This window comes from Garra rufa, chromosome 18, assembly GCF_049309525.1.
Source record: "Garra rufa chromosome 18, GarRuf1.0, whole genome shotgun sequence".
Classification (NCBI taxonomy): Eukaryota; Metazoa; Chordata; class Actinopteri; order Cypriniformes; family Cyprinidae; genus Garra; species Garra rufa.
The window spans coordinates 35,986,384-36,001,856 of NC_133378.1; the positions used below are offsets into that span (position 1 = coordinate 35,986,384).

A 15,473-nucleotide genomic window follows, 5' to 3' on the forward strand; every position below is an offset into this window, starting at 1 on the left:
AAAAAGGTTTAGATTCCTTTGCTTTTTGAAGGAATTTATTTATTACATTCCACTGCATGGAAAAAAATCTTCAGATATTCTCGATATAATTAAAATATCCTCCATTTCTACAAAAGGAAGTCAAAGTTAATATTGACAATTATAATATTACAATATTTCTTCTAATTTATTTCTTACTCCCCCACAACAACAAAAAAAAGGGGGGGGGGGGTGATATTCAGAGCTGTGATCTGAGTTTTAAAACACAAAGAGACCTATAACTACGCCTCTAATAACACTCTTTGCAGAAATGCATTGTTGTATTTTATTAACTATTCGAGCATCACACTAACAAAGCCAGCTTTAGTGATGGTTGACTCAGCAGTGGGTGTATGTTGTCTGTGGCAACCTCTGCATGCCAAACAGGTGTTGAAGGGCATGTATGCATGTGTTTGATACCTTGGCCTGCTCGACAGGTGTGTCAAGTGTCTCTCTGTACACCACAGTGAAGGAGATGCTCTTGGGCTCAGAAGAGAAAACCCAGTTGATGATGGGGCCGCGGTCGCCCACGGTGATGGGAATGGCACTATAGCAACTGGACTTGACAAACAGCTCACGGGAACCATCGCCGAAATGAGGAATCTCATCTATATCCAGGGGCACAGAGGCACTACAGAAAGACATGCACCCAATCAGCAGTAGTAACAATAGTGTAGCCGGATGATTATGTGTGTGTCAGTGTGTAGGCATATACTAACGTGAGTTCTCCTGATTTGAGGAGGGTGATTTCTGCATCCTGTATAGTAGAGACCATCTCTTCCTGTTCATCTGGGGTCACATCACTCGAGATGCTACTGTAAAAGACAAATAAAAGACAATAAATCAACTATAAAAAATGTAACAAATTTTGAAGCTAGAATGTTCAGAATGTTGCCTAGATGTTGCCTAGATGTTGCTATAATGTTGCGTAAAGGGATAGTTCACACAAAGATTACAATTCTGTCATTAATTACTCACCCTCATGTCATTCCAAACCCATAAGACCTTCGTTTATCTTCGGAGCACAAATTAAGATATTTTTGATGAAATCCATAAACCATACAACTACTTTTAATTATTTTTGTTTTCTTTATGTGCAAAAAGTATTCTCGCAGCTTCATAAAATTAAGGCTGAACCACTTCCACAAGGACTATTTTACCAATGTCCTTACTACCTTTCTGGGCCTTGAACGTAATAGTTACATTGTGTTCCGAAGATGAAGGAAGGGTTTGGAACGACACGAGGGTGAGTAATTAATGAAGAATTTTAATTTTGAGTGAAATATTCCTTTAAGGGGTTTCAATTCTTCTTAAAGGGGTGATACACTAAAAAACCAAATTGCCTTGACCTTTTGAAGTAATTATAGCTGATTTTGTACTTTTGCCCACTGACAAGGAAATGATCAGTCTATAATTTTAATGGTAGGTTTATTAACAGCGAGAGACAGAATAACAACAACAAAAATCCAGACAAAACGCATTTAAAAAAGGTATAAATTGATTTGCATTTTTATGAGTGAAATAAGCATTTGATCCCCTATCAATCAGTGTTGTTTTCGTCAACGATGACGATGACGAAATCATTTCGTTGATGCCACTTTTTTTCATGACGATAACGAGACGATGACGAGATAAAAATGGCTCGTTGATGACTAAAACATGACGAGACGTGTGTGAGTTTTCGTTGACGAGACGAGAATAGACGAAAATGTTAGTGGGTGGTCCGTCAGACGTTTAAAATGCATGACATTTCCGCTTATTGTGCATGCCAATTAAAACTTAAAAAGTATCTGACGCTATGGCAAGCCGTTTTAGCATTAAATAATCTTTGCTATACTAGTATGGCAAGCCGTTTTAGCATTACATCCTTGTTTGTCTTTTATGTTCTAAAACATTCCTTCATTATTGGTGAAAATAGTCGATCCGGAAGCTCACATTGTGTTGAACTATAGATCTGCTATTTTCAGAACTTATAAGTGACACTACCCAACAGCAAAATACTTACTGACCTACATTAATTTGTTAAAAGACTACCTTTTTCCCTTTTTTGACTAAAACTAGACTAAAACCTTTTTGACTTTTCGTCGACTAAAACTAGACTAAAACCTTTTTGACTTTTCGTCCACTAAAATTGGACTAAAACTATCACATATAGAAGTGACTAAAATTTGACTAAAACTAAGAAGCGTTTTAGTCCAAAAGACTAAGACTAAGACTAAATCTAAGATGGTTGTCAAAAACAACACTGCTATCAATCAACAGGAGGATTTCTGGCTCCCAGGTGTCTTTCTTTAAGGGAGTGCTCCTAATCTCAGTTCGTTACCTGTATAAAAGACACCGGTCCACAGAAGCAATCAATTATTCAGTCAATCAGATTGCAAACTCTCCACCATGGCCAAAGCCAAAGAGCCGTCCAAGGATGTCAGGAACAAGATTGTAGACCTACATAAGGCTGGAATGGGCTACAAGACTATCGCAAGCAGCTTAGTGAGAAGGTGACAACAGTTGGTGCGATTATTTGCAAATGGAAGAAACATAAAATAACTGTCTCCCTCGGTCTGGGGCTCCATGCAAGATCTCACCTTGTGGAGTTTTAGTGATCATGAGAACAGTGAGGAATCAGCCCAGAACTACATGACAGGATCTTGTCAATGATCTCAGGGCAGCTGGGAAGTCACCAAGAAAACAATTGGTAACATACTACCATTTGCAAATGAACATCTGAATGATTCAGAGGAGAACTGGGAGAAACGGTTGTGCTCAGATGAGACCAAAATCAAAATGAACTCTTTGGCATCAACTCAACTTGCCGTGTTTGGTGGTGGAGGAATGCCGCCTAAGACCTCAAGAACACCATCTACACTGTCAAACATGGAGGTGGAAACATGCTTTGGGGTGTTTTTCTTCAAATCTTGGGTAAGAACCACCTTCCCTAATTAAAAATTGATCGTGGATGGGTATTCCAGCATGTCAATGACCCGAAACACACAGCCAAGATAACAAAGGAGTGGCTCAAGAAGAAGCAGAGTGGGTCTAGAGTGGCCTAGCCAGTCTCCAGACCTTAATCCCATAGAAAATCTGTGAAGGGAGCTAAAGGTTCGAGTTGTCAAACATTAGCCTCGAAACCTTAATGACTTGGAGAGGATTTACAAAGATGAGTGGGACAAAATCCGAACCTGAGATGTGTGCAAACCTGGTGGCCAACTACAAGAAATGTCTGACCTCTGTGATTGCCAACAAGGGCTTAGCTAAGTCATGTTTTGCGAAGGGGACAAATACTCATTTTAAAATGCAAATCAATTTATAACTTTTTTGAAATGTGTTTTCCTGGATGTTTTTGTTGTTATTCTGTCTCTCACTGTTCAAATAAACCTACCATTACAATTATAGACTGATCCTTGTCAGCGGGCAAACGTGCAAAATCAGCAGGGGATAAAAAAATTATTTTCCCCACCTTGTCTCAGGGAACCAAGAAGCGGCGAAATTTGAAGCGGGATTTTCAAAAAGACAATGCTGCTTGGATCCGCAAAAAAAAAGTGTAAGTAACTGTTTTATCACATGGTCACTATTGCTTTGTCTCTTCTTACAGATCATTTGACATGTACTGAGTTATTTATGCTTTAGACCTAAATCACAGCGGCGTCCATCTTTGAGGAATTATGTATGCTGTTAGCCAATCATAGAGTTTACAATTCGCCATGCCTATTCAGACAGGGCGTTCTGCTGAGGGGGGCTAAAAACAGGACAGAGAATAGCCTATTACTTCTAAATTATGTTTTTTGATGTAAAAATCTTGATAACATTATAATTGGACCTCAGAGAATAGTACAAAATAAAAAACAAAGACAATTCATGACCCCTTAAAATGGGTTGTTATGTGGTTGCTTGATGGTCCAAGTCAAAGAAAAAGGTGCCCTCATGTCTAAACTGTCAAAAAACTGTCCTTGTTTTTAAGTAACAGTTCACTGAACTATGAAAACATTCTGCATTTTCAGATCTTCAAAACACTAAGCTGCACAAATTAGTCCCTCTGAAATTATGCAGCTGTTTTATATTAAATATTACAGATCAATACATTTGAATGAATGAAGTCCCAAATACACTACCATTTAAAAAATGTGGGGTCTTTTTTGCTTTTTTTAAAGCCTGGATTTATTTAATCAAAAATACAGAAAAACTGTAATTATGGAATATTATTACAATTTAAGCTTTTTTCTACCTGACAATATTGCAAAATGTTATTTATTCCTGTCACAATTTTTAGCATCATTACTCTCTCCTTCATTCTAATACACAGATTCATGCTGATCCAAACATTTTCAATAGTAGTGTATGTGTGCCGGTTCTGGATCTCTTATTCCTGTTCATTTCAGGGTGAACTTATCAGGTTGTGTGGCTTATTTCAGTTTTGATTACTATAGAAATCTGTCACAATGTAAAGCAGCTTTGCAGAGAGACTGCTATCAAAAGATGAAGCAGGCAAAATCTCAATTGGATCCAACAGCAAACCTGCAAGCAAGAACCATTTTTACTTTAAATGCAAAAATGGTGTATGCATCGAGCTCTCAAAGGCACATCAGCAAAAAAAAAAAAAAAAGTAATTAATGTGATTTTTCAGCTGGGCTCCCTTATTGTTTGCGTCACTAAAACACTAAAATGACTCAAAAAATAGATCAATCAAAACTCTCTCTTTTCCTAGTGAGTGTGGCTAATTACAGAAAACCTCTTTCACCCACAAAAAAAAAAAAAAAGAGATCTTTTGAGGTTGCTCTAGAATTACATGCCAGGCAGGTGCTCATCTCAGAGTGACAAATGTTAGGAAATGCACGCAAGGCAAGATGGCATGAATTGCATAAATTGACAGTCATCAACCTCCCCTTCCACAATCAATCTCCCGGCAGGACTTCCTGTCTGTCTGTAACACTTATTTATGGAAGCATCACAGCACAATTTTCTAAACAGAGGCCCGGTGATGCAGCCTAGGGAATCTTGATAACACTGCTACAAATTGGGCAATTCTGAGTGTGATTCTGAGGACATGGGAACGTTTTAGCGCGTCTATTGTCTCTAGTCGTTTCTTTTTGTGTGTGTGCGTTTGTGCACATTTCATACAGAAATTCTTTTATTAAATGCGGTTCCTTATTTGTTCCCTTAATTATTCTTTTAGACTTAAAAGAATGGAAAATGTCTCACAATAAAAATATGCATCTGGCATTATACAGTCTTATTGCAATAAAAAGTCTAAAAGCATCTTTATTTGCAAAAACTTCACATCTTAAGCAGCATATACTACAAAACTGAGCTGTACATGTGGCATAAATGTATTTTTGTTTGCTTTTACATTTATTCATAAGCACATCTGAAAGCTAGGGTTAAAGTTCAAGATAGATTAGTTCACCAGGTGCATTACCATTTAAAAGTTTGGTGTCTGACTTTTTAAAATGTTTTTGAAGTCTCTCATGCTCATGAAGGCTGTATTTATTTATACAGTTTAAAAAAACATTTTAAAATGGAATTTTCAGGAAAACTGAGCTTTTACACAGGCTGTATATGTGGCATAAATGTATTTTGGTTTACTTTTACATGTATTCATTAGCATATCTAAATACAGGTTTAAAGTTTAAGCTAGATTAGTTCACCAGGTACACTACTGTTTAAAAGTTTGGTATCTGTACGATTTTTCGAAAATGTATTTGAAGTCTCTCAAGCTCACAAAGTGTGCTTTTATTTATACAGTTAAAAAATACATTTTTCAAATGTTTTTTAGCATCATTACTTCAGTCTTTAGTGTCACATGGCCCTTCAGAAATCATTCTAATATGCTGAAATGCTCAAGAAACATTTCTTATTATTATCATTTTTGAAAACAGATGTTCTTCTGACACCTTTTTGAGGATTCCTTGAAGAATAGGAAGTTTAAAAGAACAGCATTTATTTCTATTTGAAATAGAAATCTTTTTCAACATATAAATGTCTGCACTGTCACTTTTGATCAATTTCATGCATCCTTGCTTAAAAAAGGAACCCCAAAGTTTTGATTCTATTTACAGTTGGTGCTGTCTAGGATTATTACAGACTTACAGGTCTCCGGTTTGCCCTCCATCTCCTTCTTCCTCCTGTGACCCGGTGGTGGTGCGCGAGTCACTGTCATAGATCTCATTCACTTCCTCATCCGTTATAATGTCAAACACCCCGTCATCTGGTTTCTCACCAGGATCTGTAACTGCAAGTCAGGACACAGGAAGTTATCGAGTTATCGAAAACACTTTTTGTGTGCAAAGAAAACAAAAATAATGAGTTTACTCAACAATTTCTTCTCTTCATCTTCCCTAGTGTCTATGCAGGGTCAGAAAGCTGTCAGATTTCATCAAAAATATCTTAATTTGTTTGTTCCAAAGATGAACAAAGGTCTTGCGGATTTGGAGGGTGACTAAGTAATGACAGAATTTTCATTTTTGGGTGAACTATCCCTTTAAGCAAGAGTCCTGATTAGTAGTAGTAGTTATTTATTTGTATTGCCATGTCAGCATTTAAGGCTAGCTTCATGGCAAAAACTACATATAAAACCAATAATACTAGAGTTACATAAAAACCAAGCAAACAGAAAAATACAGCAGTTTTAAATATGCAAGATTTTTTGCATATTTTTGCAAAACTTTCTAAACAAGTCCCAGTGTAGAGTGAGTGAGTGTACTTTATAAAAAAAGCTTTCTACTGGCATTAATACCAGACACTCCAATTAAATATATTTAACAAGAGTCCTGAACTTGGACTGAAGAATTTGTTCACTTCCAGAACAAAGTTTTACAGATAATGCACCTACTCCCTTGTCATCCAAGATGTTTTTGTCTTTCTTTCTTCAGTCGTAAGAAAATTATGTTTTTTGAGGAAAATACTTCCAAAATGCAGTTTAAATCCAGTTTCAAAGGGCTCTAAATGATCCGAGCCGAGGAAGAAGGGTCTTATCTAGCGAAACGATCGGTTATTTTCTAAACAATTTGACAGTTTTATATTTTTTAACCACAAATGCTCGTCTTGTCTAGTCTACCATCACATTTTCTTCCCCAACTTCAAAATCATCCTACATCGCTGCAGAAGTACCGACCCAGGGTTTACAAAGTGAACATACAAAGAAGATCTAACGCCCTTTACAAAAAACGATAAAACAGCGTTGTAGGATGATACTAAAGATGAAAACAAGATGGAAGTTTTTCGACATACCCTAACTGTATTGACACGGATCACACAGACTACACATGCACATCGCAAAGACGAGACAAGACGAGCATTTGTGGTTAAAAAGTATATAAATTGTCAAACTGGTTTGAAAATAACCGATCGTTTCGCTAGATAAGACCCTTCTTCCTCGGCTGGGATCGTTTAGAGCCATTTGAAGCTGTGTTTAAACTGCATTTTGGAAGTTCAAAATTGGGGGCACCATATGGAAAGAAATCCTGAAATGTTTTCCTAAAAAAAAATATTTCTTTACGACTAATAAAAAGAAAGACATGAATATTTGATGGGAAGGGGGTGAGTACATTATCTGTAAATTTTTGTTCTGGAAGTGAGCTAATCCTTTAACATATAATAGTGTTGCTATTTAAAAAAAATTTGATTTCATTAACTGAAATATTAGATTAAAAACTTCAACCTAAAAAAAGGTGCCTTGCCAACTAACTAAAATAAGCTGATTTACTAAAATTACAACTAAAACTAACAAAAACTCAAAATAGACTCAATATAAAAAGGCTTTTTAAAATATTAATAAATACTATAATAGTTAAAAATTATTACCAAAACAATACTCAATGGCTACTAAAGTTTCTGTGTATTATTATTCAGGTTTAAATGACTAATAATTGATGATACATAGATGGTGTGGTCACATATATGTGACCCTGGACCACAAAACCAGTCATTAGGGTCAATTTTTGGAAAGTGAGATTTATACATCATCTGAAAGCTTTCTATTGATGGTATGGTTTGTTAGGATAGGACAATATTTGGCTGAGATACAACTATTTGAAAATCTGGGAGAGAATCTGAGGGGGAGAGAGAGAGACAGAGAAAGAAATCGCCTTTAAAGTTCAAATGAAGTTCTTAGCAATGCATATTACTAATCAAAAATTAAGTTTTGATATATCTACAGTAGGAAATTTACTAAATATCTTCATGGAACATTTATTATCTTAATGATTTTTGACAGAAAAGAAAAATCGATAATCTTGACCCATACAATGTATTGTTGGCTATTGCTACAAATATACCCGTGCTACTTATGACTGGTTTTGTGGTCCAGGATCACATATAGAGATTGCTGAGGCAGATTTCTATATGCACGTTAGGTATCAAACCTTGTAATGAATAGGATTTAAACAGTTATACTTTCTTTTGTACAAATTTCTGCTATACTCCATTCAAATGTCAAGAGTTATTGTATCTGGCTTTTAAACCATCAGGTGCCCCCTAGGTAGATTTATTAACAAGCGATATTTGCTGTGCATCAATGACAGGACTGCTTGTTACAGTCAAGAAAAAATTCTGACATTCCACCTGTCAATTACAATTACAAAGACGCATGTTAAAAACAGCTCCCTGTGGCGAAATCCTGGTCATTTAGCATTCAAAAATGGACTTCTTGGCCATTCAATCCATTCATAAAGACAATCTTCAGACACAAAAGATGAATTGCAGACAGAACAATATGTTTCAGCACTTGAAGGTTCTCTCAATCACGTGTGCCGCTGTATTCACACACTCAGAATGAAAAACCAATCGAAGTTGACAGCACCTTTGTTATCAGTACTTATGTAGAGCGTTCACATGAAAGAAAAGTAACTTTTACGCTTGCTAAGGAAGCTCTAAGGTCCTCTTAAATGGAAAAAGTTTCTTGAATTTAAAACTTAAAGTATAACAACTCAAGCAATTTTACATTCAAGACCTCCTGGGAAGTTTAAACCTTCAAGACAGAAACTATAATATAATCAAGACTAAAATGAACTCTAACGTATTCACAGTCAGGAGGCAGAAAGCTTTTTAGCACTAATGCAACACAATGAGGAGCAAAGGATGCATATTTGCTGTGTAATTTAAGTTTTATCTGTCATAAGAAACGCAAGTTGATTGCGCAAGTCTGTTCATGTGAATCAGATAAATTAGTAGTGCTTTCTGGCTACTCTTCATCAACATAATGCATATAACATAATTACAACTTTTAAGGTTGTATTCATGTGAAATCCACTCGTAAGTATTTTTTAGGGTCTGTACCTGTAACTCTTGGTGTGGGTATATAAGGTGGTGGTGGTTGACCAGCAGCATTCTCATGAGGCAGCGGTGGATTCTCTGATGAGCTTTCGAGTTCAGCTTTTGTGAATCTTTCCACCACAGCATTGTGCTGTGTGTAGCACTCTCGACAGCAGCGCTCCTTCTTTGAGCTTTTTGTCATCACATAATTATTGCTGCAGTAGTAACAGAAAATACGGCCACACAACCTGCCAGGAACACAGTACAAAAGAACATTAGTCCAAATATTTGGCACAAAAGACAAAAAATACTTTTAGAGCAAACAATGCATCACCAAAGATCATTATAATAAAAAAAATCTCAGAATTGCATTATAAAGTCAGAATTGCATGTTATGAACTCGCAATTGGGTTAAAGTCTAAATTAAAATTCTGACATTTTCTCAGAATTGCAAGATAAAAGCTCAATTCTATTTTTTTTTTCAGAACTGCATGATACAAACTCGCAGTTCTGACTTCTTTCTCACAATTGCGAGACATAAACTCGCACTTCTGAGAAATAAAGTCACAATTCTGAGAAATAAAGTCACAATTCTGAGAAATAAAGTCAGAATTGCGAGATATAAACTCACGTTTATGTCTTGCAATTATGACACTTTTTCTCGTAATTATGACGTTTTTTCAGAATTGCAGGATATGAACTTGCAATTGAGAGTTATAGTCGGAATTACGAGATATAAACTTACAATTCTGACTTTTTTCTCAGAATTTCGTAATTATAATTTTATGTACTTGCGAGTTTACATCACAAAATTCTGAGAAAAAAGTCAGAATTGTGAGATATAAACAATTACATTTTTTCTCAAAATTGCGATGTAAACTCTGCCTTTATTTCTCGCAATTGCAAAGTCAGAATTGCAAATGCACAATTCTGACCTTTTTTCTCAGAATTGCGTAATATAACCTCACAATTGTGAGTTTATATCTCGAAATTCTTACTTTTTTTCTCAGAATTTTGTGATATAAACTTGCAATTGTATAATAAAATTATAATCACAAAATTCTTTGAAAAAAAGTCAGAATTCCGAGGGTTTTTATCAATTCTATTTCTCGCAATTGTGAGCTTATATCACAAAATTCTAAGAAAAAAAGGTCATAAATGTAAGTTTATATCTCACAATTCTGAATATAACTTAATTGCAAGTTCATGTCATGCAATTCTGAGAAAAAAACATTTAATTGCAAGAAATAAACTTGCATTTGCGAGAATAAAAAAAAAGTCAAAACTGCAAGTTTATATCGCAATTCTGAGAAAACAATTAGAATTGTGAGTTTATATCTCGCAATTCTGACTTGAGAACTTGCAATTGTGAGTTTAAATGACAAAATTCTGAGGAAAAAAACAGAATTGCGAGTTTTTAATCAGTGGTGGAAACAAGCTACAATAGTCCAAACATTTTTTGCTGAGATTGATGCATTATTTTGATACACAGACACTTCACATAGCCATTATCAGTTTTTCTTAAAATCTCATTGAGAATTCAAGTAGCTTCATATGTGAAATATCTCACATTTAGTTTTTTTTAGTTTCTCTCCCCTGAAGCTTTTTATTTTAAGTAGCACAAAATGACATGCAAGACCCAAGTAAAAGATGGGCTTACGTCATTGTTAGGAGAGAAAAAAAAATTGTTTAAAAACAAAATATACACATTTCAGACAAAAATCATCCAATCATTCATAGACTATTTTTAAAAATGTAAAGAATTTGAAGTGAACTTAAAAAATAAATGAATAAAAATGATAATCCCCACAAAAATCATCCAATGATTTTCAGACCTAAACTAAATTAAATCACACCAAGAGGAAAAATCATTCTCAGGTATGAATAGGTCCATAGAAATGCACTGTGAAAAATTGCCAGTCTAAATACTGTAGTACTGTAGCAGAAAATTGTTGGCAAATCATTTATCAGGTCTTTTTTTATAAGATATATTAAATATTTCATATAATATAACCATAAGTACTGAAAACAGCAAAAATAAAAAATAAAAAAATATTTTGCCCAGAATGAAAAAAAAAAAAAGAAACTTCTTCAGAATGAGTTTATTTTTTTAAAAGAGATTTGGAATTTTTTTTAGAAATACATCACTTGCTCACCAATGAATCCTCTGCAGTGAATGGGTTCCATCAGAATGAGAGTCCACAATAATCAAAAAACATCACAATAATCCACACCACTCTAGTCCATCAATTAACATCTTGTTAATTGCAGAAAAAAGCTGCATGTTTGTAAGAAACAAACCCATCATTGTCACATTTTAACATTAAACTCTCACTTCTGGACAAAATAAAGCCCATGATCTATAATAACACACAGCTTTTCAATTTACAAGACATGGTTGGACTGGACTCATGTGGATTATTGTGATGTTTTCATCAGCTGTTTGGACTCTCATTCTGAGAGCAACCATTCGCTTCAGAGGATCCACTGGTGAGCAAAAGATGTAATGCTAAATTTCTCCAAATCTGTTCCCATAAAGAAACAAACTCATCTTAATTTTGACAAAAATATTTCTGTACTCAGAGAATTGCAATAAAACCTCAGAAAGTGTCTAAAAGACCTTAGGTGAGGACTGACTGCGAATGAATTGCTCTCAGCGATGATGATAATTTGCATGTTTTGTCTGCATTGTTTCAGCCAGATTGACTAAAGTCATTATGCAGATCAGGCAGCAAAGCAAACGGCCAAAAATGTGTTGTTTGCGCCCAGAAAAAAAGACTTAAACACTTCCAGTGTTAAACCTGCACAACATAAAGTATTTGGACACTCAAAACTCTGGTAAAAATGCATGCATATATTTACATTATTTAACAGAAGATTTACATTGCACAGTACATTTAAAAATACACATTGTTTCAAAAGAAGTTTAATTTAACTTCAAGAAATATTACCATTTTCCAGCCAGACATTTTGCACTGTGTGCTCAGTGTCGGGAAAAGTTAATGCATTACAATATTGAGTTACTTCCTTAAAATAGTAACTAATTGCGTTACTTTTAATGGAAAGTAATGGGTTGCGTTACTTTTGCATTACTTTTTAAATCTGGGCAGGGGTTGCTTGTTTGTTTTTAATATAAAAAGTTCTGTTTTAGGCAAATGTAAAAGCCTTTTCACACCAAAAGCCTCAGGCTTAGAAAAAGTAAATTCACGTCTGTACAGTAGACCGCAGATGAAAAAATGTCAACCCTGCCAACCCTTAACATTGGTTAATAAAATGGGATTAAATACATAAAGGATATTTGTATTATTTAACATATTTAATTATTTCAGGTTTGCTTTGAATTTCACTGTTTTTATTCATTTTGAGGAATATATACTGTTTTTTTAATGAGTGAGATTATTCACATTTATTCTAGAACTAAAGTAACATCTTACTTACAATTTCTCTCAACATGGGGACAGAAGAGCTTTTAATCAATATATGGGGGGGGAGTAAGTGATGTTACTTATTTGAAAAAGTAACTCAGATATTTTCTTGTCAATTAAAAAGTAATGCATTACTTTACTAGTTACTTGGAAAAAGTATAATTATACCGTAACTTGCGTTACTTGTAATGCGTTACCCCAACAATTTCAGAGCCTTCTGCTTTTCTTAAAGGGGTCCTATTATGCTCTTTTACAAAGCCTTTATTTTGTTTTGGAGGTGCACTAGAACATGCTCTCATGCTTGGTGGTTCGAAAAACCCATTATTTTTCACATAATTTACATTATTACAATAGCTTTCTCCCCAGGCTGGCACAAATGGCTCGATTAGTCCCGGGTTTGACGAAGGCCCGCCTTCCAAAAAACAAAATCTGTTGTGATTGGTTAGCAGTCCCACTGCGTTGCGATTGGCGAACAGCTTAGACAGCGTTTCAGTCCTGCCACACCCTTTCCCAAAGCAGCAAGTTCCTTGTACAACTGCACAAGCTAGATTAAAGTTAGGGCTGTGCAATTATCAATTTCTGCTTCAAATGATCATGAAAATGCCGTAATCGAGATGATTATTGCGCCCCATTCCGCCCCCCTTACCAGTGATGCGCTTTCGCTCATTAGATAAAAGTCTAATTTCACATGCAACTCAGCAAAATCATGTAACATGACTTTCATAAAACAGGACGTGCTTGATTTATTGTTTCTTTGATGTTGTGTTTTTAATGGAGCGTAAGAAACTTGCACTGTTCTGTGTATGCGCTCAGAGACGGAGCAGAACAAGGTCATGCAAAGTTATCTTTTAGCTCAAGGTGCATGTCTAAATGGTCAAATACACACAAAAATATTTCAAAATGAGGAGCTTGGTGATTATTCATGTAAACCCTTGTCAGTTATGCCTTAAATGATCAAAGACGTGGGTAACAGTACATTGGATCCGTGTGACACTTAAAGCGGCAACAAATATGATTAATATTAATAAAAGGTAAAAATACTCACTGCTCTTAAATGAAGGACTTTTGTAGTTTTAATAAGAAACAAAGCATGTTTAACTATTAACTAACTACGAACAGTGAAGACGCTGTTTTATTTTACATTCAAATAATTACATTTAGTTTCTGTAGTATTGTTAGACTAGACTTAAATGTATTCAGTATTTTTTAAAGCACTTTTTTTTGTATCTTTTTCTGCTGTATTGCCATCTTTAAATTAATCACTAATAAAACGTTTTGGACCCTGTCATAATCATGTTAAATAATAGTAATTACAATATTGATAAACAATGATTTTTGCCCTAATTAAAGTGATTATTTCGTTTTAAATATGGATTTTTTTTTTTTTTTTTAACAAAAACACATTGGTTCGCTAAAGGAGGCTTTTACTGCCCCATCCGGAGCCATGTGAGGCACTTTTTATTATGGATCAATGCACTTGTTTTGGACTGATGAAGAGAAACACAGGTCTATGCCATTCTAAAGTTCTAGAGTTCCAGGATAATTTTTTATATTACTTTTGCATTCATCTGAAAGATGGAAGTCATATACACCTAGGATGCATGGGGGTGAGTAAATAATATGCTACACTAGTGTTGGTCCTATCACCAGCCTGCGAGATCAACGATACATGATTGTGTTAATTAATTTAATTATTTACATGCCTGAAACCAGCTGCAGCATAAGGCTAGTAAAGATATCTACATTGTAAGATGAATAAATCTCTTAACAATTTGAATTTCCATAGACGGGATTTATTTGAATGATATTCTAATGGAGCACGTTGTGACATCACAGCATCCAGAAAACAAATGCTGTAGTCCAATGGAGCTTTTCGTTGTAGTTCTTGAAATGGGATTTTTTTTTAAACAAAATATCTCCCTTTGGAGTGGACTTTGAGACCTGTAACATTGTAGATGTTTTTTATGCCCAAACATACAGACCCCACACTGGCTAAAATTCAAAAAGTGAAAAAGCATAATAGGACCTCTTTGACATTAATATGCATGCATTTATTTTCTACAGTATTTTGCATGTCACTTCACTTCTAACTTGAGATCAGAGTGGGTGTTCATGAAATTGCCCACCTGCAGTGATGGCGCCGCAGCCACCATGTGAACTGGCCCTGGCAGCCCAGACAATGTGTGGCCTCTTTATCCACCAGCCACCACTGCTCCTCCGCTCTCAGCTTCTGCTCAAACTCCAAAGCATCCGACTTCTGCCACAGAGCATCCTTATCCCTGAAAGACAGAGAGAAAGGATGAGATAAGAAATCAAGCAAGACTCAGAATCCCTTTGCTTCTCTTTTGTCTCTGGGGTCCTCAAAGTCGCAAAGCACTTTTCATGTTTCATTTCCTTTTCATGTCAAGGATGAAGTTTTCAGACCTTTCAAACATCTGCAGCTGTTTGATTATGTGAATCAGACTGAACTGCACATTTCATCCAAATATAAAAGCTTAAGTAAGTTTCTGAATATCTCATACACTTCTGTGGAAGCAGCACCTTTGTATTTGTTTGACTGTGCTTTCTGCTCAGCTGTCTGACTCTCTAGACATGTGTTTTAGTTTGGTTTTGGATTGAGAATTAAAGTGAATTACCTTACAATCCATGACAATGTAATAAGCCACGCACTTAAAAAGAGAAAATAACAAACCAACATCTGTTTGTGTGTAACTGTCACGGGAATTAATTAAACTGAGAGAGTAACAACAATCTAGCAGGTAAGAATGGGCTCTTGAACTGCTTTTA

The 15,473-nt window shown here is 35.2% G+C and overlaps 1 protein-coding gene across 1 annotated transcript in view; it reads right to left on the reverse strand.

Moving 5' to 3' along the window:
* LOC141290634 (FYVE and coiled-coil domain-containing protein 1-like) overlaps positions 1-15,121 on the reverse strand; it is a 22,411-nt gene extending 7,290 nt beyond the window's left edge. The window contains exons 1-6 of the mRNA XM_073822742.1: positions 15,111-15,121; positions 14,813-14,965; positions 9,286-9,509; positions 6,100-6,241; positions 738-833; positions 439-649 (exon numbers count right to left, since the gene is read on the reverse strand). Coding sequence (XP_073678843.1) covers positions 439-649; positions 738-833; positions 6,100-6,241; positions 9,286-9,509; positions 14,813-14,965; positions 15,111-15,121 — 837 coding nt within the window. The remainder of the gene's footprint in view (positions 1-438; positions 650-737; positions 834-6,099; positions 6,242-9,285; positions 9,510-14,812; positions 14,966-15,110) is intronic.
* Positions 15,122-15,473: the final 352 nt, after the last annotated feature.